The 13,019-nt window shown below is 44.1% G+C and overlaps 1 protein-coding gene across 1 annotated transcript in view; it reads left to right on the forward strand.

Moving 5' to 3' along the window:
• The window catches only part of PAPPA2 (pappalysin 2), a 359,519-nt gene that overhangs the window by 344,528 nt on the left and 1,972 nt on the right, over nucleotides 1-13,019 (forward strand). Inside the window, exon 21 of the mRNA XM_075540487.1 lies at nucleotides 12,443-12,541. Coding sequence (XP_075396602.1) covers nucleotides 12,443-12,541 — 99 coding nt within the window. The remainder of the gene's footprint in view (nucleotides 1-12,442; nucleotides 12,542-13,019) is intronic.

The following is a 13,019-nucleotide window of genomic DNA, read 5'->3' on the forward strand; positions in this document are numbered from 1 at the left end:
GTTTTTTGAAGATTCATTGCCAGGCCTATATGCTGAGGTGCTTCTGGGTAGACTCAAACCTCCTACCTTTCATCTAGGAGAAAGGTAGGAGAGTTGTCTGCACCACCTGGGGCCTCCACAGTGTCCTAACACAGCAGTCCTCTGCGCCCCGCTCCCCTTCGTAGCGGTAGCTCACTAAGGCATTCTCGACCAAGCAGCAGAGCAAAAGGGCTATGCAGTGGCTTAGTTGTCTTTAGGGTTTTTAAAATTTTTATTTTATTATGATTATTTTATTTAATCCCCTAGCATACTTGGATAAGATCTCCGTGGAAGGAAATCCTTTTCCCTGTTTTAGGTTATGAAAGAGACCCCAAATCTCACATATAATTTAAGGAGCACCCGTATTAACTCTTACAAGGGACAGAACAACAAAAAAGACAGACTCATTATCCGGAAGAGGGAGGCCCTTAGGACAAGATCAGAATGGCGTCAGGGAATTCACAGGCAGGATGCCAGTTATGTATGATATGGAACAAAGGGAACTGTCACAACTTCTTGATTGGTGGCAGATCGGCACGCTCGGTAAAGGTACGACTACAGAAGTGGGAACAAGATCATCATTGAGACGTGTGCATTAGGTGAGATCAAAGCGTTTATAGGACTGGTCAGGACCTTCTGACCAAGGCAATCAGGTACAACTAATACGCATGGCTAATGACCCCGAGACCCCCAGTACTGTCCATCAAAGACACACCCAGGCAAACCCCTGGGCTGTCTAGAGAGAGGTGGAGGTAATCTACTCCCTAATACATTCTGCCTATGGTTTAAGACTATCTACATCCTTGGTTAACAATCAGAAGGATTTCAATGGAGGCTTAATCTGACTGGGGACTTTGCTAATGGATTTGGGGGTTTCGCTGCCACCTTCTGTAAATGAGGTGCTCAGAATTTAAGCTTGAAAACTGCCCTATCTCTGTCCCTCAGGAATCAGGGTCTAACTTTGAGCCAGTATTTTTCTGGAACTGATAGGAATGCAGACTCCACCTGAACATTCTCTGCTGATCTTCACCATTTGAGAATGTTGCTTCTCTTCCCTTGGATGAACAAAAGCCACTCGGGTCATGTTTGGGCCATCAAGAGGAGAGGTTGTGTGGGAAGCAGGGGTGTGTGTGTGTGTGTGTGTGTGTGTATGTGTGTGTGTGTGTGTGTGTGTGTGTGTATGTGTTGGATCTTCTGTGTTTCTCTAAGTCTTTATTTGCAGCTGAATGAAAGGGGCTGCTTGGAGATTATTTTTGGCGGACACGTCAGTCACAGAGTGTCTTGACACCTTCCTGTTTTCTTGTGGTGCGTGTCAGGGAAGAAGTGTCTGGGATGGTTTGGGGTTCTCCAGAGGCGAAGACACTCAAATTGCCCCTGGTTTCCTAAAGTCAGCCAGAGCTTGCCCGCTCTGGTTTTTCCAGCTCCGGGCCCATTTCCCCTGTCACCTGGCTCTCGCTCCTGTGGGACTCGGATCCATGCTCTTGTGTCAAAAATGGATGAGGCAGGAGGCTCTCAAGATGAGAATATCCATCCTTTCCCTCTAAGGTGTTGGTGGCAAGGCCCTGAAATCCGCATAGAGACGCTGTGGGGGAGAACTCAGTGACCCGCAGTGGGAAAATCAATGGCAGTTTCCCTACTGCCCTCATAAAATCAGAATTGACGGATTGCTTACTGAGTGCTTTCCTAAAATGACAGTGTATTGGATGCTTACTATGAGCCGGGCCCATGCTGAGGATTTTAGCCCTGGTCACTCATTTATAGCTCACCATAACTCTAGAGGTAGGCGGTATTATCCTGATCGATAAACAAAGGCGCTGGTTCTGAACAGAGTGAAAGACCATGTTCAGATGCTAATTCTTGCTTAGGGACAGAGCAGCAATCAGAGCATGGGTCGATCTGACACCAGCACCACGTTCTCCATCACTACACTGTGCCATGAAGCAGAGGAAGGCACTGCAGGCGAAAGGCATCATTGGACCTTTTGTTGCTTGCTTTGCCTTTTCCGTCTCAGTGTATCCCGGCTCTTCCTCCTAGAGGTGATTTCTTCCACTCTTTTACTATTTCTATTCTAAGCTTTCGCTTCAGTCCTAGTATCAAGATACAGATGAGGTGGCATAAATTAGACTTCTCTTCCGGCTCCCGCAAAATACATATTTGCTTTCCCTCACTGATTTCAGATTCTGCACAGATGCTAGGTGACCTCACGTGGATCAGAAATGTGTGACTGACTGCTAGGCAAACCCTCTGGCCCATCTCACCTTCACCCCACCTCCACTTCCACCCCAGTGTTTGTCCACCAACCATCAACTTCTTCTGTTCAGTCAATAGAACAGACGCTTTCTTGAGCACTGCTTCAATGACATCAATTATGTGTTTGTTCAAATAAAATGAAATCTTTGACAACTTCCATCTTTCCCATGAGGATTTTTGTTTTATGTTGAGTTGTTTATACTGAAGGCTGCATACTTTGATCACCATTGGTAAGTGCTTTAACTTAAGTCCTCCTTGCTTTCAGCAAGCAAGGTTGTATCCTCTTCGCATGGCAGGTTTTAATGAGCCTTCCTCTCTTCCCAGTGCCAAGTTTTTCTTCAGACAGGACCATTGTTGCTGCTAGTTGCTGTATTAGGTTGGATTCTCTCCAAAAAAAACCCCAAACTCATAGTCGTTGAGTTGATGCTGACTCATAGTGACCCTATAAGACATGGTAGAACTGTCTCTGTGGGGTTTTGAGGCTGTAACTCTTTATGGGAGTAGAAAGTCTCATCTTCCACCCTTGGAGCTGCTGCTGGTGGTTTCAAACCAATGACTTTGAGGTAAGCAGCCCAACCTATAAGCACTTGACATTTGTATGTGTCCTATTGAAAGAGATTTATATCAAGATTTATATCAAGTGGCTTACCCAGTTGTAGAAATATGTAAGTCCATGCCAATTCAAGTTCAGCTTCTCCTCACACCTGGAACTTGATGACCAGGAAGCAGGATTACAAAGCAGAGGCAGCAGCGGTCACAGGCTATTGGATACAGAGTTCAAAGTCTACCAGTGGTCTGTTGATGGCTCCTGGGATGGATAGGCAATGCGATATGAAATTTGAGGAAGGCAAAGGCCCAAAGAGAAGTGGACCCTGCTAGGAGCCTCTCTTTTATACCAAAGGCTTTTGATACCAAGGAGGTGCCATCTGGCCACGATAGATTGATACATGGTGATCTGACCCTACCCATCTAGTTTATGTCTGTCTAGAGGACATGATCCCTCACCCAATTGTCACCGAGTCTATAGTTCACCCCCTAGCGGCCTTGTGTGCACCTGCCAAGTCCTACACCTTTTTCATAATTGTTATGTTTGAGTCCTTGTTGTAGCCACTGTGTCAATCTATATCAGGTGTCCTCAAACTACAGCCTGTGGTCCACATGCGACCCACCAAGGACATTTATCCGGCCCACTGGATGGTTTTGCCCCGTTTGTTTTTTCACTTCAAAATAAGATATGTGTAGTGTGCATAGGAATTTGTTCATAGTTTTTAAAAAAAACAACTATAGTCCGGCCCTCCAATGGGTGTGAGGGACAGTGAACTGGCCCCCTGTTTAAAAAGTCTGAGGACCCCTGAAGGGTCTTTCTCTAGTTCACCATGCAAGATGTCCTTTTCCAGGAACTTGTCCCTTCTGGCGAATGTCCAAGACACATTTAACAAAGATCCCCATCCTCCCTTCCATAAGCCTATAATCTCGACTTGTGTCTACATTATGTGATTCTTTATTTTTTTGCATCATGGAACATTTTATTTTATTTTTAAATCATTTTATTGGGGGCTCGTACCACTCTTATCACAATCCATACATCCATCCATTGTGTCAGGCACATTTGTACATTTGTTGCCATCATCATTCTCAAAACATCTTTCTACTTGAGCCCTTGGTCTCAGCTCCTCATTTTGCCTCCTTGGTATCAGCTTCTCATTTTCCCCCTCCCTCCCTCTCCCACCCTCCCTTCCTCTTAAAGTCTTGATAATTTATAAATTATTATTATTTTTGTTGATGTCTTACACTGTCCGATGTCCCCCTTCACCCACGTTTCTGTTGTCCATCACCCTGGGTGGGGGTTATAGATAGATCATTGTGATCAGTTCCCCCTTTCTCCCCCCACTTACCCTTTCCCCTCCTGCTATGGCTACTTTCAATATTGGTCTTGAGGGGTTTATCAGTCCTGGATTCCCTGTGTTTCCAGCTCTTATCTGTACCCATGTACATGCTCTGGTCTAGCCAGATTTGTAATGTAGAATTGGGGTAATGATAATAGGCAGGGAAGGAAGCATTAAAGAACTAGAGGAAAGTTGCATGTTTCATTGGTGCTATACTGCACCCTGACTGACTCGTCTCCTCCCTGAGACCCTTCTGTAAGAGGGATCTAATCATAAAGTGTGCTAAGGAAATATAGCTATCTACCCACTTCAGAATAGGGTAATTATATTTATTTGCTGAAAAAAATAGTGTGAACCAGGCATTGAACTAGTAAGCGGAACTACAAAGACGATAAAACACTGAGCCCTTCCTAATGCACTTCAAAAGGTTAATTCCCATAATGCATAAGTGGATAAAATAACCACAAGTGACCTGGAAATGTCTCTCGAGTTCATGTTATTCAGGATGGTAACTCATAGTGTTACCTCCTCCTTCTCCCTCATGAACTTCCTCTCACATCTGACCAGATAGAATTATGGTAATGTTCATCACCAATTTTAGTTGTAGAATAATATGTGAGATAATTGTAAATTGCATAACTATAGCATTTCATACATTATATAAATACTAACAATAACATTTATGTTTCTCCAACAGGATTAGTTACAAATTTATTAGCAACTGAGCAGAAGCCTTGTTCAATTTTCCCCTTTTCTGTTAATTGCTACTTCATTCTCAAGAAAGTCATTGCTATATTTTCACAAATACAAATTTTCACAACACTGGAACTAAACACTAGAAAATTTTATGAAACCAGGGACTGTGAAGACACCGTAGCACTGAAAACAACGGCATAGTGTAGTGTTTCCAGATGAAATGAACAGATCCAAAGCGCCATTGTAACTAGGTAATAACAACGGTTCTGATTGGAGCATATTAGAAGTAAAAAGTAAACTAGCATAGGTTGTTAACCTTGTAGATATACTGATTCATGTAAACTGAGCATACAAAAGCATTTTTGTTGTAATATGAGTAACCACAAGGCTATTTTTATAAAAAAATAGGTTTCTGCTGAAACATTGCAAAAAAATTATAGAAAGTCGTATTGGTTTCAGCCTCGCTCTAGCAGCATCACCTGGTTTGATCAATGACGTCAGCCCCCTAGTGATGCTACTTTCAGTGCATCAGAGGCAGGGAGTATTGTCTGGGTCTAAAGAAGACCAATGGGATGCTACAGAGGAGGCTGTGTCTAGGACTCTATTCTTGTCCAATCCATGTCTGGGTGTCAACTTCCATCTTACTCTTCCCACGAACCCTGTAGCAGACTCCCAGAGACGGTGTCATTGGCCCACCTCCACTCCCAGCCCAGGAGAGAACCATCGAAGGGATAGAACAATTCCATTTTCTCTGTCCCATTCGTGACTGCAGGGAGCAGGCAAAGGCATGAATTATGCATACATTGGGTCAGAAATTAATATTTCTGGGTTGCAAACATCGCTGATGTGCTTGGCGCTTGATGCTACTTCCTCTGCAGGAAACCAGATTTTGGGATGTATAGGCAACCAAATTCCAAGCCGCAGAAAGACCTGTGGCACCAGGAAGTGGTGTAGGTGAAACGCTACCCACCACTGGGGAGAAAAATAGAAGTAAGGTTGAAGTGGAGCCAGGAGAATTATCTATAAGCCTTTCATTCCGTGTGTGAGTTCTCCTTACACTCTTTTGGTGAAATATTGGGATGTGCACAAGGAGGCACAAGTCATCTACAGTGCCACTATGTCTTCTGCTATTTGTGCATTCTTGGCTATATTTGACAGCCTCCTTATGCCAGAAGAAGGTTTGACCTTATTTTTTTCTTTGATGTCCTTTATAGTTGTAGGTTTTACATTTAGGCCTACGATCCATGTTGGATTAGCTTGTGTATGTGGTGTGAGGCATGGATCTTGGGTCATTTTTCTGAAAATGGGTGTCCAGTGTTGCCACTACTGTTTGTTAAAGAGACTGCCTTTTCCCCTTTTAATGAACTGCTCCCTTTTTTCAAAGATCAGCTGTCCGTATGGAGGCGGATTTCCTTCTGCCTCCCCCGTTCTATTCTCTTTGTCTCCGTGTCTGTTCTTGTTCCAGCACCGTGCTATTTTACCTTCCGGTAGCTACATGGTCGATTTCAAAGTGAAGAAACCTGAGACCTCCTACTTTGTTCATCTTCTTCACATGTGTTTTGCTTTTCTCGGGAAATTTTTTTTCCTTTCCATATGAAGTTAGTGATTGATTGACCAACCTTCTTAAACAATTTTGATAGGACCTGGAATGGAATTGCATTATATCGATAGATTGCTGTGGATAGTTTTGAATGTTCACAATATCAAATCTTCCTATATGTAAGTGTGATATTTATTCTGTTTATGAAGCTCTCTTTTAGTAATTTTGTCATAAGACCTATAGTTTTCTTTGTATAAGTCTATTTCGATCTCTGGTCCGGTTTATTCCTAACTGTTTTGTCTTTTGAGGAGCCTTGTTGGCATAGTGGCTACATAATGGGCTGCCAACCACAAGGCCAGCAATTGAAACTGACAATCACTCCACAGGAGAAAGACCAGGATTTCTATTCCTGTAAAGCAGTGGTGCCCAACCTTCCTAATGCCGCGACCCTTTAATACAGCACCTCATGTTGCGGAGACCCCCCCAATGATAAAATTATTTTCCTTGATATTTCATAACTGTAATTATGCTGCTGTTATGAATTTGGCGACCCCTGTGGAAGGGTTTTTGACCCCCCCCCCGCCAAGGGGTCACGACCCACCGGTTGAGAACCACTGCTGTAAAGCATTACAGTCCCCAGAACTTTGTTCTATTTTGTTCTATATGGTCACTATATGTTGGAATCAACTTGATGGCAGTGCGTTTTAAGTTGAAATTTGATCTTTTTGGTAGCTATTGTAAATAGTATTGTCAACTTGATCTCCTTTTCAGCCTTCTCTTTGTTGATGTGAATAAATTCGTGCAACCTTGGAAAGCTGATCTTACACTTTGTAAATTCGATGAATCTTTCAATTAGCTCCAGTAATTTTCTTGCCAAGTCTCCAGATTTTCTATAGGATTGTATAAGGTTGTATCATCTGAAAAAGTGGGTAGTTTTACTTCTTCCTTACCAAGTTGGGTGCCTTGTACTTCCTTTTCATGCGTGTACTTTACATTGTAAACAAACCATCCTCTATATGCAAGGGGTGTATGCTTGTGTGGGGAACATTAACAAAGTGTGGTGGAGCTCAAAGCAGAGAAGTTCTTGTACAGTCAAAAAATAATGGATGTCTTAATGACTGTGTTAGGCTGGGTTCTTTAAAGAAGCAAAACCAGTGATATAGGTAGATAGATGATAGATAGATAGATAGATAGATAGATAGATAGATAGATAGATAGATAGATATATCAATAGAAAAATTTATATGAAGAAAATGGTTCCCATAGTGTATGAATGGGTAGTCTAGTCTGGTTCCAATTCTATGGATCAGATGTTAATCTGGAGGCTTTGTGTGATCATGAGGTGTCCATGGGATCAGGTATCAGGCATCTAAGACCCAGAATAAAACCATACCCAAGATGAAGGGGTGTGGGGGGCAAGTAGTGGAGACCAAATGCCCATTATTAGACAATTGGAAATCCCCTCACAGTGAGGTCATAGGGAAGAATGAGCCAGTCTGGATGCAGTATAGCACTGATGAAACACATACTTTCCTCTAGTTCTTTGGTGCTTCCTTCACTCCACTATCATGACCTCAATTCTATCTTACAAATTGGATTAGACCAGAGCATGCACACTGCTACAGATAAGAACCTGCAACACAGGGAACCCAGGATAGATAAACCCCTCAGGGTCAACAAGGATAGTAGAGATACCAGGAGGATTATGGAAGGGTGGGGAGGGGGGAGAAAGGTGGAACTGATCACAAGGATCAAACTATAACCCCCCTCCCAGGGGGATGAATAATGGCAAAGTGGGTGAGGGACAATGGAAGACAATGTAAGATATGGAAAAAATAATCTATAACTTATCGAGTATTTGTGAAGGAGGGTGGGTGGGGGAGAAAGGGTGAGGAAATGGAAAATGGATATCAGGGGCTGAAGTGGGAAGAGAATGCTTTGAAAATGATGATGGTGGTATATGTGCAAATGTGCTTGATATGTTGGAGGAATGTATGGATTGTAATAAGAGATGTAAGAGCCCCCAATAAAAGAATTTGCGGGAAAAAGTTAGAGGCTTCTCCTGACTGGCATACGTTCAGGGACTGATGAACTTAGGATCAGTAGGAACACCGCAGGCCGCAGTGATGGCTCAATCCAAGGCTAGCAAGTGAGTTTGGGGACAAGAGAGGCAAATGAATCCAGGGTCCGTGGGAAAGATGGCATGTCAAATTACAGGTCAGATGGCAGACTTTGGGATCAGTGGGCAATATGGCAAGCTACTGTCTCAAGTCCAAAGTCCCAGAGGTCAACAAACCAGATGTGGGACCCAGACCCAGTAGAAAAAAAAGCAAGCATGTGTCCCCACAGCATCCACTCCCAGAGGAACCAGGCCCCACCCACGAGGAAACTGCCTATCAATTGCACATGGGCTGTGACCCGAGTGAGGACTGCACTCACACTCATCGCACAATTACTGGGCTGCTTGGAGCAGACCCCACTTTGGAGCTGATCATAGTGTATTGCATAACATCATGGAGAATTATTAGACCTTACATGCCAAACCACTGAGAAGTCTTTTTTTTAAATTATTATTTATTTTTATTTAACAGTCTTATTGGCACATGATTCACAAATCATACAATTCAGTAGTTCAGTCACCTTAAGAAGAATTGTACAGTCCTCGCCGCAATTCATTTAGAACATTTCCTTCCTTCGTGTACTCATCGTGAACAGCTCCCCAACCACTGAGAATTCTGACCCAGCTAAATTGACAGCAAACCTAACGATCACAGTGACTTTGAGTTTTTAAAGAATTTGCATTTTGATTTTGGTAAGTCATCTCAAGGCAAAGAAACAGGTGTTTATAACCTTTTTTGCTTATTTATTTGTTTTCTCAAAATGGTTAGAATGATCATGAAAAATTGGCCCTTCAAGAAGAACGTTCAGGCATTTGAAAAATACACTCATGTGTATTTATCTCTTCCTGTTGCCAAAAAAGTGAAGTGCACCTCTGGACAGTGAAACCCACTTCCTCATGCCCGTGCAGAGACCAAAGCACAGCACACTTCTCCTGAGAGGTGACCTGTTATTGGGGTGCCACCGCCATCTTATCCCTGTGGCTGTGCTACTGAGACGAGACTCGTCCAGTTTACATTCGGTCTTCAGATGCTTTTAAACCAGTGGGTCCATTAGTCACTCTTCCCTTTCTCTTTTCCCATTGTAATTTGGGACTCAAACTGCCGAGCTTCCCAGGCCCATGTTGCCCTGGGCGACTCTGTTTGTTTAGGGTGGAGTGGTTGTTTTTGGCAGGTTGGGGGAGGAGCAATTAATTCTAATAGGTATATAGTAAATTAAATACTTGGGACTTTCCAATCTTTTCTTTGAACGTCTGCTCCTTTTTATAAACCCTCTTCTAGTCTCAGATGACCCTTTAAGAGCAGAAAAGAAGCCGCTTCTAGAAACCACTTCCAGGCTGTAACTCTAGAAACCCAGTGGATGTTAGAGAAGGCAACCTCCACCTTGTTTCTCTTTGCAGTTTGCCTTCGCCCATGTTCTTGAGGGGAGCAGCCACCCTGGGTACAAAACCATGAGAAGAAAAATTCCCCATGATCCCTTACTAATCCATTCAAGAGTTTAAGTTGCTCTCAAGACAAAGAAGATTTTTCAAAGCTCTGCATTAATACTGTGACTGAAGAGCATACTTACATATAGCAACAAACGTTCGTTGAGTGTTCTTTGGATTTTGATAATTACAGGTGGTAAGGGGAGAGCAGATTAAGTTTTGCCAATGAGCCAGACAGGGGTGAGTTGAAAATAGCAGATATAAGGTTTGATGAGTAAAACATATGCAAAACATTTTTTTTAGAAAAAGAAAACATTTGGGGGATCTCCATAAGTATATCTGGCCCTCATGAGAGAACCCACCAGCATCCATCAGTGTTAAGAATGCAGTTAATGTATGTTGACTTCTATGATTTGGTTATGCTTTTGGATCAAAGTTTTAATTATGCAAAGGAGCTTTCAAAAGTTTGTGAAAGAATGGAATGAGAAGATAATAGATAATAGAATTTCCCCCACAAATGTTTGAAGCATTTCCGAATAACTGGCTTCAATGTTAAAGACGCACACTCATTCTAGAATCTGTGTCTTTTATCCCAATAAGGCCGTGTTGAAAACAGAATTTATTATCGCTTCCGTCTCTCAATGGACATTTCTTTGCAGCTGTGGGACAGCTGTTAACTTCCACCCCATAAGTAGCAACATTTCAGTGGTTGGCACACTGGCACACATCTGGTATGTTGGTCAAATGTCTTCAAGACCCCATAGAATAAAGCCAAACATTGAAGCAATAACTTGGATGGGCTCGCTGTGATGTAACTCAATTGCTGAAAATTAGTTAATGGCCATTTTTTAAATTAGTGATCTATCTCTTCAAAGCACAGTCCAATCCCGTTGACATTTAAGAAGGGTGGGGGGAGAGAAAACGACTGGAATACAGACATTGGAAGGTGGCCTCACACTTGGAAGTCCACAGTTTGTCCTGTCCAAGGAGCTGAGCTGACTGTGAGGTGTTTCTGAGGCTTTGCAGTTGGATGTCGGCTCAGGAAGAGGAGCAGCCTGTGTGAGTGAGGAGGTGGGCTGAGTGGCGTGGGCTTTGGGCTCTGTGTTGCCCACCAGGAACCGTGCATTAGGATGCTGACTTAACTCTCTGTTGCTGTTCTTATTGCACATTTCCTTTCCAGGGAAACCACTCCATTCATTCTTGTTTGGCTGGGGTGCTTTCCCCGGTTTGGTTCCCATAACTTGCAAGAGTAACAGGAGCGTGTAGAGCAGGTTAACTTTCTCTGCGGTGAGCCATGAGGGGTCATGCCAGTGGTCTAGCTATCATGCAGGGGTGGCTGCATGCGGGGAGATTTCCACTCCGGTTCTGGTTTCATCCGGGCCACAGGACCCTATACCCAGGAAAGCCATCGTTTGAATTCACCAAACCCAGTAGCTAGGCCTTCTTAACACCAGCCTTGTACAAAGAGAAGTAATAGGGGTGATGACTTAAATGATTCAAGAAGCCATGAAGAGACAAAGCACATGGCTTCTACCCTCCAAATCTGCCTCCCCTTTGCATATGTCATCCTCGTGCATCTCCGCTGACTCTGCCCATTTCACAAGTGGTTCCGAAGCCCAGCAGTCAAACTGTGTGGAGCTGCCTTTTCACTGCCACGATAAAATCCCTAGGTGCTGAGGAGTTGATTCTGATGCAGGGTGACCCAATAGGGGTCAATCAGAATGATATACCACAGGGGTTTCGAGGACTTAGCCCTGGAAGGTGGATCTCCAGGCCTTTCTTCCCTGATCTCTCCAGTTGGACCCTTTTTGCTAACCCTTCGTAACCACCCTGAGACTTACATATGTGAGATGTCGTCTTGTTGGTTTCAACTCAGAGCAGCCCTATGGGAGGCCGGATGAAATGCCCCAGACCCGCAGCACCCGCACAGCCACGGCCGTGCTTGACTCCATCAGTGCAGCCACTGTGTCCGTCCTTCTCGTGGAAGGGCGTCCTCTTTTCCACTCACCCTGTGCTTTACCACGCAGATTGTCCTTCTCTAGGGACAGCCCCTCCTGGTCATACATCGGTCCATCCTGACTCAGGGTAACCCTATATAGGTTTTTCAAGATTATAAATTTTTAGGGAACAGCAGGCTTATTCTCCCTTGGAGCAGCCGGTGGGTTTGAACTGCAAACCTTGTGGTTAGCAGTCCACCACCTCGCTCTGAGCACCATATGATTATATGGCAGTGGAAAAAATAGCCAGCTAGGTTAAGTGAGACACTGAGACCCCTCAGTAGCACAGAGGTGGACGCTGCAGGTGAAATCTCATAATATCTTAGGTCCAGTGGTTTTATCTGGAGATTTTTTAATTTTTTGAGAATGTTAGATCAATTTGTACCCTGCCCATGGACGCTTGATCGGAATCTCTCTCCAATTCCATGGATTATGTTGGTGGCAGGGGAAGGGGGAGTAGGTTGAGGCATCACGACACTGAATGAGACACTGACTGGAATCTCCTTGCCAGCCTTTCCAGGCAGACGGGTGGTGTGATACTATCAACAACCGGGCCTACTGCCACTACGACGGAGGAGACTGCTGCTCTTCCACACTCTCCTCCAAGAAGGTGAGTGAGGCACCTGGGGGAGGAGGGGAGGGCAGCCGGGTAAGAACAAAGGCAGATGCCTTGGCTAGCTCCTTTTCACGGTGTGTCATCATTGGTTTTGATTCCGCAATCGAGAAGCAGCATAACAACATGGACAGGCAGGAGGACTTCTCAAGAGATAGGCTCAAGGGGAATGGACTTTAGGATGGGCTCATAGAACATACTTTTTCTTGAATGGTCAGGAAAGTGGCTTGTACAGAAAAACACGGCCCTATGGCCACAGAAGACTCACACCTGTTTCTCGCTTTCCTTAGACCTTCTTTGTAGTCAGAGGAAATACAGCCCCAGCACTTGGGGAGGCGTGACTACCAGGGAAGTGCTAAGCAGGTTTTGGTGGCTTTTATGATGAAGTAAAGAATTATACAGAGTGTGCTGGGAGCACACGGAGGGGCGTGTGGGTGGTGCCAAGGTCAGCTGGAGAACACTCTGGGCCCAAATC

This window comes from Tenrec ecaudatus, chromosome 1 (genome assembly GCF_050624435.1).
Source record: "Tenrec ecaudatus isolate mTenEca1 chromosome 1, mTenEca1.hap1, whole genome shotgun sequence".
NCBI lineage: Eukaryota > Metazoa > Chordata > Mammalia > Afrosoricida > Tenrecidae > Tenrec > Tenrec ecaudatus.